Source organism: Notothenia rossii (assembly GCF_949606895.1).
Source record: "Notothenia rossii genome assembly, chromosome: 6".
NCBI classification, from domain to species: Eukaryota; Metazoa; Chordata; class Actinopteri; order Perciformes; family Nototheniidae; genus Notothenia; species Notothenia rossii.
In genome coordinates, this window is record NC_136909.1 from 75,134,497 (window position 1) to 75,150,615 (window position 16,119).

At 39.6% G+C, this 16,119-nt stretch overlaps 1 protein-coding gene across 18 annotated transcripts in view; it reads left to right on the forward strand.

Annotated features, from left to right (window-relative positions):
• The window catches only part of LOC307043675 (calcium-activated potassium channel subunit alpha-1a), a 136,464-nt gene that overhangs the window by 50,217 nt on the left and 70,128 nt on the right, over window positions 1–16,119 (forward strand). For all 18 annotated transcript variants that reach the window (XM_079688338.1, XM_079688324.1, XM_079688337.1 and 15 more), the window contains exon 3: window positions 12,726–12,787. In XM_079688338.1, coding sequence (XP_079544464.1) covers window positions 12,726–12,787 — 62 coding nt within the window. The remainder of the gene's footprint in view (window positions 1–12,725; window positions 12,788–16,119) is intronic.

The window sequence follows — 16,119 nt, forward strand, 5'->3', positions numbered from 1 at the left end:
CCAAGCTAAAAATCTGTTTACTTTATTGTCATTTGAAATAGTCCCATAGATAGATTTAGTACAAACAAGAAGCAGGGGAGAGCTCCATCATGGGGCTACTTAGCTGAAGTAATGAAAGCATAAAACTTCCTCTGACAGCAGGGCTGAAAGGGCCAGACGATGCTAGCCTCTGAAGACTGAATGATGTCTTGTTTCCTGAGCCCTTTTTATTACTTTTCTGCTGCTGTATGTGTCTCTGGCCGATTGTACTCTCAGTTATTCCCACAAGTGGCCTATCACCGTGGCAACATCACATCTCCCTTTCTCAGGTATTAGCATTGTGCCTGCCCCCTGTCAGTCTCTGTTTTTTTCTCTCTCACTCTCCACTATCCATGGGTCCTTCTCTATGTCTTACCTACCATTTGAATGAACTTGAAATACCAACTTTAATAATGAATAATATTTTGTGTTTTGAGGAGGTAGCCGATATCTCAGAGACATTGAGATATTCTCAAGTTAAAAGTACAACCAATTGGAGGAATATGAATTTGGTAATATGAAACTTTTCTCACAAGCAAACAGGAGTGTGTCGTTTTTAGTAAATTCTGAACTTTCAAGATGAAAAGCCTGCTAGTGATTACAGTATGACTGAAACAATAATGGTGTCTAGTTGATAATGCTGTCAGATCAGATGGTTCAAAACTAATATGTGTTTTTCTAACAATAAACACTGTATTTTGTCTATTTACTTTGTGGGTAATTTGGGGGAATTCTAGGATTGTCTCTTTAAACCCTTTTAAAAGGGTTACTCTTTGGAGTTAATTAAGAAGGACTCAGAATAAGTCTAAATTATAGGAGTACACATTTGATGAAACAGTACAAATAGTATCATGTTCTCTCAACTATGCTGTATATGTACTCCTGTTATACAATAACTATGTTGTTGCAGTGACATTTAATTCCAAAAATGATCTATAGTTGAAGAATTCTGAGCCCCTTCCTTATCCGCAGTCAGACTGCTGCTTAAGGCCAGAAAAATGTAAAGCATAGACTGGGTTTTGCAGTTATAGCTCCTATTTGAATTGATGGACACTTACCACAGCTCTGCCCCAGGCCCCATTTCAATTTAAGAATGTATGTATGCAGGTGCTTGAGATATGAGTGTATTCAGCAGCTTTATGTGGCACTTTCAGTCATTCATCAGAATGGAGAGGTGGATTGTAAAAGGCTTGTGACTGATATTTAAACCTATAAAATCCTCAGTCTCAGGGGAGCCGACTGGCCTCCAGGCAGCAGCCGGCTGAACTTTTCTCTGACAAGTGTTGGCTATTGAATATTGATACGGGTGTCAACAATCAATCAACCCAGCAGACTATAATCAGATGAAAGGTGAGAGGTGGAAGTGATGGACACTGAAGTGGAGTTTGGCTCAATGTCTTCTGAATAAAGGTTAGGTCTCAGAGAGAAGCTAGAGGTTTATTGATTGATGTTCCTTGCACATGTAAAATTGTATTTAAATGGACCTTCTGAAACGGAGCAAGTAAAATCCATAACTTTTAGTTCCTGTTGGATTTTTATTATCTTTAGCCAAGGAGACTATTAATTATCCACCAAATGAATAACTGCATGACTTAAGTGGAATTAATAATGTATAGCCCAAAAGGCAAAGGAACAGAAACCATTAGCAAATTGCCCTTGTGTTACTTTCCTCTGCCATATCTCAAAATACAGAATCATATTAAGGGCTCTGAATAAGACTGAAATTAAATATAAGATAATTTGGCTTTGTTCTCAATATTATAAGAGAGACTTAGGCCCAATCCCAAACCACTCCCTCGACCCTACCCCTCCGTGACGGAGTGAACTCCGTCTGTAGCCACACTCGCAGCTCAACGAGGCTCCCTCCTGTCAGATGGAGGGAGTAAATACAGCGGCAAGCTTTGGGACAAACTCCCCTCTCTCCGGCAGAAACAGGAAATGCCGTAACTGTATGTAACAACGGTTTCAAATCAGCATCTCTTAGACAACATTTTTAAATTAATAACTCAAATAAAACTCCAAACATCTTTAATTGTGTTTCAAAGCTCTTTTAGTTTAAAACCTGATGTTTATAAGCTTCTTAGTTTTTGCAACAGTCTGTAAATATACACAACTTTATAATAAAATACACACATTTACCTTTTTCTAGACTAAACACAGGTATGATCCTAAGTTAAAAACATATGAGGTTATCAAGAGGTTGTTAACATCGCAGTTTATCAGTGGATGTTTGCTGGAACTACTTGTAAACAGCGTTTTTCCTGACGGACACACACAGCGCGACTCCGGTCAGGTAGAGACCGGTCTCAAGTCAGCACCTCTGCAGACTCGCTGTTTTTTATGGGCTTGATAGCCCACTCCCCCTCCACACCGCTCCACACTCGTTGGTTTGGAACAGCCCTCAATATGGCGGACCCTCCGCGTGAACGCGCAAACGGAGGGGTAGGGTGTAGGGGGCGGTTTGGGAATGGGCCTTAAAGTCCTCACTCTGGACTGAAAGGCTTATTGTGACACCTCACCCCCTCCTACTGATAGGCGGATGTATTGTGTTAAGGTCATTCATGGCAGGATTCAGGCATCCGCCCACTTTATTGACTGAGCTGGACAGCTGTGTGTAGGGTTTGATCTGAGAGCAAACAGAGGAGGGATACACTGAGATGCTGCTGCTCTCCACTTAACACATAGCCTGCCAACAAAAACACGTTACTATAACAGCCTTTCCTTCTCTGTAGATCCTCGTCTCATCTGTCACCTTGCTGTGAGCACATTTTCTACCTTATCAGGACCCATTACAGTGTCAGCGAGCGAAAGTGGGCTTCGGTGCGGATGATAAACTTCTCATTAACCTTCAGGAAATTAAACGAAACCTGGATTTAATTAGATAAAGATCATGTCACCGCTGCGTCTCCTCCAAGATGAAACCTATGCGCTGTCAGGGGAGGATCTCGTGGTGATATAAGAGGGTGGTTTAAAGAAAGCAAAGAGAAAACACGATGTGGTGCAGCTATATTGTTTCATCATTTAGATGCTAGTCGATCCATTTGCTTTATTGGGAAGGAAGATGACGTTTTTTAATTCCATATTTGGCAGCGCCTGGATCTTCCCTTTGGCTGCCAAATGCAGAATGACATTATTTGTAGAAGGATGAGAGGGTTTGCTCAATTTGGCAATATGCATCAGACAAAGTAATTGCTCTGCATGCATTGTAATAGAAATGGCATTGGTGTGATAAAGTTTTGATATTATTAACGATGGCAGGGATGATTTATGCTATGATCAAAGGCACGTAATGGAATTGTGTGGCAGTAACAAGGTCTGGAAAGCAGTGTAGTGACCTGAATACATTATGTCCAGCAAAGCAGAGAGAGAATACACCTCTTCCACACAACGTTTTAGTATTCTCACAGAAAACATCCCTTTCTGCTCAGTTTTTTACTGCAGATGAAGTGATCATTTGTCATTGTTCGGATGGAAAATGATCCCAGTTATGTAAATGTCAAGGCGGATAGTGGTTGATACATGGACAAATTTAATTCGTAAAACAATAGTGAGATAAAACAAAATCCATGGACAAAATACATTTGACAGAAGTGTTTACAGATCCAGGCTAATTGAAAGAGTCTGGGTATGAATCATTACAAACAGCTGTGTGATTATGAATCTGCCACAGATGATGCATTTACAGTATTTAGGTACATTACATTCCACATTCACCTCCTGTTCTTTCAGACCACCCACACGCTTCTTTAAAATCCGTGCTGTCTATCAAACACTATATACTACATTTATGCTGTCCTAGTTTGAATAAAACAGCCTTTAAGGCATGAATCTATAGAAGCATAGGCTGTGGTATCAAGTCACAGTATTCCTCACATAAAACCAGGAAAATCCCTGCCTATATTTTTCAGTTATGTTTCAGTTTGTGAACAGACACCCGAGAGTAACAGCCCCACTCAGTGTCACGTTTTCAGGCTAAAAATATTCCCTGCAGACGTCTGAGAAGACGTCTTGTGGGAGACCAAGTATTTTCTTTTTTATTGATGCTTAATGGGATTCCAGGAGGAAGAGAGTATTGTACATTTTGAGGATTCAACTGAGGCCAGCAGGGATGCATGAATCACTAGAAGTGGGCTCTTTATTTAGCTGTAATGCAAATATTTGTACTGAAGTGTATTGATAAATGAGTAGCTACTAACTGTCACCTGGTTCTATTGTAAAACTCACTTAAGTTAAAATTCTTCTTCATCATTGACACACACTACATCATACTGTATCACACAACAACTGTTACCTAGCCCTTACTATAAAAAAGAAGTGCAGCAAAAGGACTATGCACATTTTTTTAAATAACAACACAATTATCAACTTAGAAGGAAGATAATGGTTGGTACTTACAATAGTTAAAGGAAAAGTGTGCATAGTTCACTTGAACTCAGCTAGAAAATGATCAAGTAATGGTAATGATGATTCTGGCAAATCAAGGCGGTTCATTCTTAAGGTCCCTGAGAACTGCAAAAGCACATTTACTGCCTTAAACAAAAGCGTGGTGGAGCTTTGTTTGGAAAATAGTACCTTACACCCCCTCATCAGGTTGATTAGTATATTGGAAAGTTGGCTCAATGGCAAGACTCAATAGCCTTACACATTTTGAAAATGACATTACTTGCACAAGTCGGTTCAAATACAATAAATGCAACAAGGATACACATATATTTAGAAGAGTATCATATTTGTAAATGTATCAGTTCTTCTTCCCTGTCCCAAAAATGTCCTGTATTTCATCCACTGTGAACATTTTTTTCTTTCACAATTTTACTGCAGTAAAAGCAAGAATTTGGCCTGGTTGCTGTCCTTGTCATGTTTGCCCTCCACTCACAGTGGCAATAACACTGACACTTTAGACACCCTGAGGCAAGGGAACAATTTTGTGGACCCATGATATTCAGCAGTAAAAAGCCACACATTCCCCAGAGGTCATCAGTTTGTGGTGTTATGTCACATAGAGCCTCCACTGAACTCCCATGTTAAAACCTTCATTCATGTCTATCCTACCACTGAATAAGCATTGCTGGTAAAGCACACTTCGCTAAAATAATGTGTCCCTCTAGTCACCATATATATCAATAATGAGCATTTATGTCACTCACAAGCAGCAGCTTTCTATATCCCAATTTGATATTCTGCATATATATTGCAGCTTTTAAAAGAAACCATTTATTGGCTCATGTTCTGGATGGTTGGTTGGTGAATGGAAATGGATGGATATGAGTTGAATAATTTCCCCTCTTTGCAGGCTGGTCACATGCATCCTCTCCTCTTCTCTGCACTGGCATAATCTTAGTAGGGGGTCCTCCTTTCTGTCTCAGGGACAAACACACACGCACAACGGTTGAGGAAATACACACATGATACACGCACAATCTCACACATAGAGGTGAAGTCACGAGCACGGACGCGTACACGCTGTGGCATTTAAGCTCTTGCTGTGCCTTAGAGGACATGCTCTAATATTCTCCATCCCTCCTCTCCTCCTTCTCTTCAGCTTCTCTCTCTCGCTCTCAATCTGTCTCAGCCACAAGCCATTTTCTGCCACCTCTTAACGCTCTTCATGTCCCACGAGGGGGGCTATCTCTAATAGCCTCTCATCCCTCCATCTCCTGCCGTTGCCATCTTTTTATCTTCTCTACCTCCTTCTCTCCTCTTTTGTCCTTTTTCTGAATCCTCTGCGAATATTCAAGGTCATGGTCCCATTGGCGTTCTCTTGGGAAGCATGCCACTACAGACAGGATGCTGGAGAGGAAGTGTGACCTGCCTTTCTAGTATCCAGAGAACACTGTTTATCTCACAAGGTTCACCTCTGCTAGGATGGTTTAATTTGTCAGTGACACGTCCCTCATAGAGCAAAAGTGGCACAAAATATCCTGTTTTTTATCAAATAATGATGCCATAGGAAATACTTTTAGAGGGGATTTTTCAGACAGGTTGTGCTGTTCGTCTATAACGGATGCCGACGGGCCCGTTCTTCATCTCCCATGGACAGATGCTCATTTTATTAGCTGTCATCCTGTCAGACCTGAAAGGCTTTCCTTCATACCGACCCCCTCACCACCCTCTGCCACGTCAATCACTGTTGCTGTTGCCTAGGTTCCACAACATGCGGTTGTCTCATAAAGGCCACTAGGGTTAAGTGGAGCCAATTCCAGGGGTATCAGTGTTTGTATTTATGATTTATGTAATCGCCTTGTTTCACAGATTAAAAAACACTGTTGGACTTTGCCAGTTTCTTTTACTATAATATGGTGTTATGTAAGAAGAAAAGAAAGTCTGCAGTCTGAACAGTAAGGATGGGTATCGTTGTAGCTATTCAATTAAGATCACTTTGGCAACGATTGGTAGCTCTGCAAACAGACTTATAATTTGTTTATATACTGAGCTGCAACATATTACAGTTATATTCATTATTTATCAATCTCATTATCATTTTCATAACCAATGATACGTGTATAAAATGTCAGAACATTGTGAAATAATCTAAGACAGAAGGAGACTTCTTTAAATATATTCTAGCAATATTAAGTGTACAATTGAATCTAAGTACACAAGATAATAATCAAGTTTAAGAATCTGGAGCTTAAGGATTTTGGCATAAAAAACGACTCTAAACAATTAATTGATTATCAAAATAGTTGGTTACTTAAGACTTGTCAATTAATTGTGTGATCATTGCTTATTATATAGTTTTGTCCGCATTAACCATGATTGTCTGCTTGTTTTGGCTTGTCGGTTTGCACCTGTCGTGCTGATGATGCAAAAGTTCATTTTAAGTTGAGTCAGTGCTCTTATAGGTGTTACATTTCACACCGTGTTTGTGTTTTCACACTTCAAAATCAGGCAAAGTCCCAGTAGTATCGCCTTTCAGATTCTGCAATGTCTGATTTGAAAAAAAAAAAAAAAAAAAAATGTCAGACAATCTTTGCTATAGACAGAGAACATTTCTCTTTTTACTTTTAAGATTTTCTCATAGGTTTGTGATTGGCTCAAGGCAATCTCTGAAGCATTATCATCACCTAAAGATTGAATAATAAAAAATGTGCATTACAAAAAAGAGGATTTTTAGAGGACACGGTTATGTCCTTCTACTGAAACTCTGTTTACTTGCACTGTACCCCAGACACTCATGGCCTTGCACAGTAACATAAAAGGAACCGACTGAGGGAGGGTCAGGCAGTAATAGAAGAAGAAGTAGAAGAGCAGAAATACTTTTTTAAACTCTGGAGCTTATTTTTCCATGATCCTTTCCCACAAGACAAATCTGAAATTGAAATATAAACATGTTCTTTCTCAACAACGGGCCTGCATGCTTAGCAGCTGCTGAAAAGAAATAACGTCAGATTAGACGTAGGACTTTTCTAATCGTCCAGCATTACAGAAATACTACAATACCGGTGAGACATTTCAGAATAATTCATGTAGTAATATGTCCGACATCTTATTTCCCCTTTATTTGTCAGTGCGTCGTGTCCCCATTAGACTTTGCTAACTGTGAGGGAGTAATGAAAACAGCTCTGACACACACCAGTGCGCAACAAACTCAGGCTTCACCGTGTATCCTGCCTGTTTATGTCCTTTGCCCCTCTCGTCATTTATGAATTGTATATTGGAAGTCTGGGTATAATTGGCCTTGCTCTGTTGATAGTCAAACATGCTAAACGATTGTGGGTGTCTATTTCTATTTACAAAAAAGGGACTATTAATCAGGAGAGTGCAATTAACATTTATATCATCGCAAAGTCTGTTCAGAGCCTCCTATCAGCAGAGGGAGACTCAGAAGGAGGTATTTCCAGTACTCTTTTCAGTAGGCTCGGACTGGATGGTCTTTGAGTTAAGATATCTTTGGAAAAAAGGCTTGGAAAATGTGTCACTAAAAAGAAAATGTATTTTTGTCTTTGTTCATTTATATTAATAATGGCACAGCTTTTGTTAATATGTAGGAAAAAAAACATATAGAGAGTTTGTTATGCTATAAAAACAATATGTGCATGGCCCTTTTTTTAAATTATTATTCACCAATTACGAATGCAGCACATGTTTGGTCATTCTTGTCCACCTGGTGAGGTTGGTCTTGTATGAATTTCTATGCCTGTGGTACATCTCTTCAGTCACACAGTGGGAATCAGTAGTCTGTGTTGGGTTATGCAGTGTGTGACTGGAATACAGAGCGTGCTGTTCTGACAGAATGTCAGATCACACCTACACTTGCAGAACCTGACTTGAGCCCCCTGCCATTTGAAGCAGAGTGAAAGAGGAGATCACGATGTGTGCGGATGTATGGATGTGAACCATCAAAGTTTAATGAAGATTTCTTTTGTTGACATTCCCCCAGTTAGGGCTCAGTCTCTCACCTTCTGCACCGACACGTGATTCTGATTCCTATTCTGGCATCGCAATTCATGCTACACATGAAAATGTAGGAACATTTTATATGAAAATAAACACTTGGAATGGAAGTACATGTTTTGTTCTGCAGTGCAAACATTGTCATAATTTGTAGGTGTGACATGGAGTTGAATTTTCTGGTCATATGATTTAATTCACACTGACTGCAGCGCTTCTAATTTGTTTGAAACCTGCAAATGTATGTTTAGGGATGAAAGCCAAAGGAAGGCAGGAACAGTACAGCTTTTTGGCCAGAACTTTACTTGGCTCTGGACCTGAAATCCTTTCTGGCTGAGGCATCAATCGGACATTTTGGAACTCTTCTTGCTGGCTAACACAGCAAGCCAGCCCAGATTAATGAACAAGCTTATCCTGATGCCACACACTACCGACGGGCATCCTTGACTCCCCACCAAGGATTCCCGCTCATGTAATCTTGGGGAACCCGTTAGGATTCTTAGAAAGTATTTATTTCAGTGTTTGACAGAAATATTGTAGTTAAGATTCCCTATCATTTCTACACTAACTACACTCCCCTCAAGGATATTTGTTTTCCTGCCTTTGATGTCGACCTCCCGATGCACTGTAATAATAACATGCAAATCAGCTCACAATTGTGCTACCTTATAAGCCCCAGGCTTTGGATTTTATTAATATTCTGAACAAGTAGGTTTTTCATTTTGTATATTAGCTTAAAAGTGGCATATTAAAATTCCAACTTTCTTACATATCCAATGGTGTAAGGCTTTAATGGAAACGGCGAACAGTCAACCTGTGAGGCTTTTCTAGATGAATGATTATAGCAACATGGACCATGATTTTGCAGGTGTTTTTGTTCACAGGAATTAGCCCAAAAACGTTCCCATGCGTTAACTACAGTATTTAATAACAGCTATCCTAAATTAATTGACATACATTATAATATAATATATTATTTCTAACCCTGTCCACTAGGTGTGTATACTCAACAAAGAGACTGGTCTGACTGAAATGCAGAGGAAGCAGGAGGCTTTGAGTCACTGCTCGTTGACCTGGGTAGTTGGCCCTAATGTGAAGCGATTATGCCGTACGTTGTCAGCCCCCCATCACCTGTCTGTAAGACTCTGCTCTGTCCCTGTCACATGCCACTTAAGAGTCAAAGGAAGTCATTAGAAAGAATCCCTGTTGCAGGAATAAATCTTGTGTGGAATCGTGCCTCAGTTTTAGGACACTTCATATTTCTTCAATGGGTAAGCCGTGATGAGCGCTAGAACAATCTTTAGACTGCCAAATACACAGAGAAACTAAGACACGCACGTGTGTTTATACATTCTAGTTACTTTTATTATGTGTTAACGGTGTCATGTGAGCGCTGCTACATTTAGCCTTCTTGCAATACTAGAACTTGAAACCAGCACACATTGAAGTGCAACACACACAAACACACACAAGGTAGATAGTCTTACAGTAAAGCCAGTGAAGTGCACCTCGGAAAACATCTGACATATTTAGCTTTGCACTTTACATTTAGAAAGGAATACACTGATGAAAACCTACACGACTATTAACGACAAAACAAAGACATCATGTCCGGTCGCTGCTCCTCTGACTTGATACCGGCCACTTTGTCTTATCTGACAGTCATGTCATCTAATCACATGTGAAGTAATTAAATCTGCCTATGAATTTAGTCAGATTAAGTCATTAACGGCTACTACAGATGCAGTGTCAGCTACACTTAGCAATCCTTTTTTAAATGTATTTTCTTTTGTAGGCGGAGGGAATGCCCCTTCCATTCCTATTCTCGTAGGTTCGCCCTGAGTGTTAGTACATTGGTCCTGATGTGCACTGGCGGTGGCTCGGTTGGTTGTCTTTGGTAGATTGTGTGTTTGAGGTCGACAGCTAGCCCTCGTAGACATTGTGTGTGTGAAAAAGGGTTGGGGGATGGATGGACTTTTACAGCTGAATAACTGGGTCAGTTTAAGATGATGACGCTTCTTATCAACTCAGCTCATCGCTGGGTGTTCAGCTTTCCAGCAACCAACCACTGCTCAGCCATACTTCTCCACCACTCTTTACCATCCTCTCTGTCTCCCTTTCCCTCCTCCTCCTTAATCCTTATGACCATGCAACTTCTGTAAACAGAAGAAGCAGAATCTAGCTCTGATGAAACGTCAGTGTATGCATCTATATCTACTGTGCATCTATATCTACTGTGCATGCATCAAAGCACAATGCTTTAAATGCTTCTCAGTGATGGGGGGCTGATAGACTCATCTTTCACATAAAGAGCCATCTTTTCATTTTTTGTCTTTTTAAGTCTCTGGATATGTTTTTTTTGTGGAATTACTTACATTAATAAATTGTCATTACGGTTGCAGCACAACCAGATATTTTTGTCAAAAGCTGTTTTTTTTACCCGTGCATTGCCCAAAATGCTAAATGAACCCTTATCAGGTTGTTTAAAGGTTTGAGTTTGCTATGCTAGTTGTTTCTAGTATAACCCCCACACGCTAGTCTGAAGCAGAGGTTAATAGTGGGCTATAAAGGTTAAGCAACTCCAACCACACTCCTGAATAAATGTAATACTTGAAGACTTTAACAAGTTTGGCCTTCACCTTGCACCTGCTAAATACTAACTAATCATACCATGCCACTTTTGGATGAGGTAAGGCCTTTTATCAGTGCTTTCTATAAAAAAACAAAACGATTTTCTTATAGAGTTTTAGCTAAAGCGATCTGCCCATCTCCTCTGTGAATCACGGATGTCTTTGAATTGTAAGGTCTGGGCAACTCTGTGGCCAGGATCGCCGTCATGTTCCATTCAAGCAGCAAATCATTAAAAATGCATGGTGATCGGGGGTGTTTGCTTAATACCTCAGCCACAATGCAAAGGATCAATCCAAAGGACCATCACATGAAAGTAATCAAGCTTCCATCATCAATAATGAATGGCACAATCAGCAGGGACATTGGGCTCCTATTGTGAGACGGCTGAATGGGAGAAGGAAACCGCAGGGCAGAATCCATTGTGCATGGTTACGTTGGTCAGCTGATGATTATGATAACAGCAGTGATGGTGAATAGAGCTGCGGCTAAAGATTATTTCCACTGTTGATTAATCTGCAGATTTCTTTCTAGAATATTAATTTAAGGTCTATAAAATGTACATCCAATTTTTAGGCTGTAAGGTGATGCTTTCACATGTTTGGTTTTATAGTCCAAGAACCAACGATTTACAGTTTCATGAGATATAAAATGGAAAAAGGCAAGAAATCTCCACATTTGATTGGCTGAATATGCCATTCTGCCATTATTGCAGGATCATTTTTGATGAATCAAAATGTGGAGATGTTTCTATTGATAGACTAATCCATGTACTCTACTAAGCAGCTCTAATAGTGATGACAACTCTAATATTTACAAGTCCAGTTTAATGAAGAATGTTTTGACGCACATTTTCTTGTGGCCCTTTTTTGCCAGAGGAAGCTTAAACGTACTTTAAACAGAACCTCATTTTAACAGCATTATCCATCAACAAAGCTTTTTGTATTGACTTCTAATTTAAACTGTTTAATTTATTTGTTTTACACAAAATAAAAGTTGTGTAATACTTGTGCAATTCATAGCCTGGTTTGATTTACATTAATCAAAATACATTCACAAACCAGTGTAATAATTGCACATATTTCTAAATCATTTAAACACTATAGGGTGTTGGTCTCTTTACAAGATTAAATAACCTTTAGATGAAAGGCTCAGGTGTTGCTTACAGGACCGCAAGGTGCCCCATCTTCCTGGTCATATATAGTCCATGAAACATTATACAGACCACAGTTCAGCAGGGCCACAATCTCCCACAATGCAAACACTTACTCACTGTAGTGGTTGAGGAGTGCATGTCAACACCTGATAACTGTGGTCCTGTCTAAGTACTTCCTCTCATCACCCCGACACATTGTTACTACTCTTCTGTGCACTAGAGCTTACACATGTATATCCTTTCTTTACTTCCTGTGATTGTACAAGCTTGACTCTGCGTGTATTTAATAAGCTGCACTGACATGAGGTAGAGCATTCATTATTCAGCGCATGTTTTTTAAAATGTTCTGCAACCCACAGGAGGCCAGTCACTGTATAATTACAGATACTGAACCTAGTGTTGCATATTGTGTTCGCCCCAACTGAATACTTTGTTTACTATACAGTACATAAATGAGCAGAGTTATATGACCTTTTCCACTCAATGCATAAAAGTAATTTCCCTTTCGTCTGTGCTTTTCTCTCCTCAGGTGGTGTTGGTCTTTGCGCTCAGCATCGGGGCCCTCGGAATATACTTCATAGACTCATCAGAGTAAGTTTCAATTTCATAAAACATTTCCTAAAATAAGTTTACACTTCAGTAATGCTCCAGCAGTGTAAAAATATTGATAAACATATTTTTTGGAAGCATTAATGTTACCCCACATACAGTTTCTGAGTGATATGAGCACATGTGTCCTTACTCACTTCCAAACTCTGCAATCTCTGAAATGCAAATGAACATAATCACACAAACCGTGGTGCACACACAGAGTACACACACACCCACACACTCACATCTGCATCAGAGGATATTTCAATGGAAGGCCTGTCAGTTTCCATGGTAACAGAGACAGGCAGATAGTGTATGTGTTGGGCACTGGTTCTGTGTGTAAGTAAGTAAGTGAGTGTGTGTGTTGTCAGTTTATGCGTATTCCTGGTTGGCAGCCACCCAGAGACCGATTGCAGGCCTGGCATCTTTCCGATAATCACTGCAGCTACTTTCACTTTTTCCAGACCCAAACTGTACCTTTTGAAAAGGAGAGTTTTAAATGTATGAATATTTTATTGTCTGGTCCGTTTTTGTCTGGTAGAGATATTGACTAATTCGCCCTGGCACTAAGTACCATTGTCAGACCATACTGGTGAGATGTCTGGTAAAGAAAAACAGCAGCTAACAGGTGCAGCAAAACACAACCTAATTCACTTTGATTGATGGTGTAATATGGTGAGTGCTTCATGTGAACAGGAATGATATTTTAACGTGGTATTCAAAACAAAGACATGTACTCTGAAATATACAAGTTCTATATATTATTTAGTTTATTTTCTCAAAACAAACACTCTCCCAGTCTCAGTTAGTTTATGGGGCTAATCATGTATACTAATATTTGACAGAAATTCTACACTTCCTGCCTTCAGTAAGCAGTGAAGGCAGTGTCTGTAGTCAACAGTTCTTTTAGTTTTTGGATCACCATAATTCAGAGTTCAATGATTTTAAATCAAAGCAAAAGCGGCAATTTACTGTTTCCAATTATGTATCATTTGTTGAATGTGCCTCTGGTAATGAAATAACTGATGTTGTTTCACTATGCCAGACAAAGAAACCCTCCGTGCCTTTTAGACTAATCAATATTTCATGCAAAACTTAACCAAAATAAAACTTAAAGTGGTCTGTGGCCCCTGAGGTTGTGGATGGTTGACTAGAAAGGGACCAGAACATATTGACCATGTTACTGTATCATTCTTGAATCTTTTTCTAATATTCATTCGCTGTTAACTGTCGTGCAGGATGTTATCTTTGAGTAAAAGCTATCTTTGAACCTTGAAATCATGTCCCAGAGCTAATGCAGAGTCTTAAGAGAGGGTTACAAAATTCTCAAAATAGGTAAATCCAAAATGCAATCCATTTTATACAGTCTTAACTTGGCAGCAGTCGGAAATTATTCCTGGCATGAATCTGGCTTCTCATTTATACCTCAGGAGAAAAAGCTTTACTTACCTCTACATATTTATATATATTTTCCTATCCGTCTATCTTTCCCCCTTTTTCCCCCCTCTCTACCTCTTGAGTATTTTTTGCAAAAAAAGTAGATCAGAAGACACACAGTCTTTGCTACTTATACACATTTATAAGCTCCTATAATAACCAGATTATGACTAAGCATGCACATTAAGCGATATATGGTCAGTAAATCTTTAACATCCTACACAAAAAGCAGCCACAGAGAATGGATGGGGTTCAGGCAACATGTCAGTCAGGGTGAAATTAAACCTCCAATATGTCATCAAAAGAAATGAGCTTGCAACATGCTTTCACATGTGTAATGTTCTGGTTAGTGATGCATACAAAAAAATCACTCAAGTTACCTGACTGAAAGGCATTGAATCATTGGACCTAGATTGCATATACATATTTTAAATTCTGCACTGCATTGATCTCTTCCCCTATGGGAAGGTTATAATGCATCCGTAACTGATCCCCTGAGATGAGGTCTAGTATTACTTTGGCATTATCACCAGGCTAACATGACTCTTGAGCATGCTTTCATTGACAGACATGAAAACATGTTAAGCTATCAACTAGAAACACACACCAGGGTTAGGAAGGTAGAAAGCACAAGGTTTCAGAGATGTCTCATGCCATAACATCAAACCTGCAGGGCACAAAAGGAGAATAATTAAAGCACTGACTGCAGAGCTTTAGTTTGTCCCACTGTATATCCTCATTTCATCCGGTATGTTATGCAAGTTTTTACGTGTATTCCTATGAAAATCAACTTCCCTAAGGCATTACCCTGATCTCCCCGTGCTCCCATTAAGCCGAGGCCTTCTCTACTCATCACCGTGATTAGCTCAAGCTTGTCACTTGAGTGTGCCATCCCCTCAGGGGGGCTGCTGATCAACCCAGAGAAGGTTGACACAAATCAGGGGGCTTCAACATCCTTAACAGGGCCAGGCTAGTGCTATACATTTACTACAACAGCTGTAACCTCTTATGTGCTCTACACCCATTGTTACATGTCATAGAGCTGACATGACACTATATCTGTCGCCTGAAAAATACCTGTATTTATGTCTGCCACCATGTATTGTACGTACTGTATAATGTAATGCGAAAAAAGTCAAGATGTTTTATATGGGCCATCAAATGGTTTTCAATTATCATGTTTCGTCTGCACCAGCTGTCAAAGGTAAACAGTGATTTAGCGTAACAACAAGGGTCCAGTAAAGCAAAGGGTTAGATCTTAAATATGTTTCAAAATCAAAAGTTTAACTTTTTTAGGTCAATTTTCTTTCAAAACATTTTGCACAAGGACACACATCTTGACAAAAGCTCTTTCTCTGGCTAACACCTTAGTTATTACAGGGGCTGCATAAATCTCTATTTATATTCATACCCCCATTCATAGTTACTAAAAATGATCTACAGTTGTACAGATCTAAATGTTAATGACTGAAAGAAATCGATGAGCGCTGATTTATATCGTTTTAATGGTAATAATTACCCTACCAAATATTTACAGTCTTGTGGTAGAGACTCATTAACTATTCAGGCTCAATGGTTTATGGTCAAATTGACATTGTTGACCATTGGATGAAGAGAACGTCTTTCAGAAATCGTCTGTTAAAAAGGCAACATTAATGGGAAGGATTCTGGTGGAGACTCTGTCGTGACAGATAAAAGAGTCATGTGGTGGAATAAGTGCATGTGGGTTGGACCCGGGGAGGCACGATGTGCTTTTCTGTCTTCTTCAGTGAAGCAGGGTATAGGCCCCTGGGGCAAGGACATAAAAACATGCACACACAAAATCCTGAAGAACAGCGTACCTATCTGGTCGCCAGTCTCCCAGGAACTGTTTCATTCCTACTGCTGCAGTTATG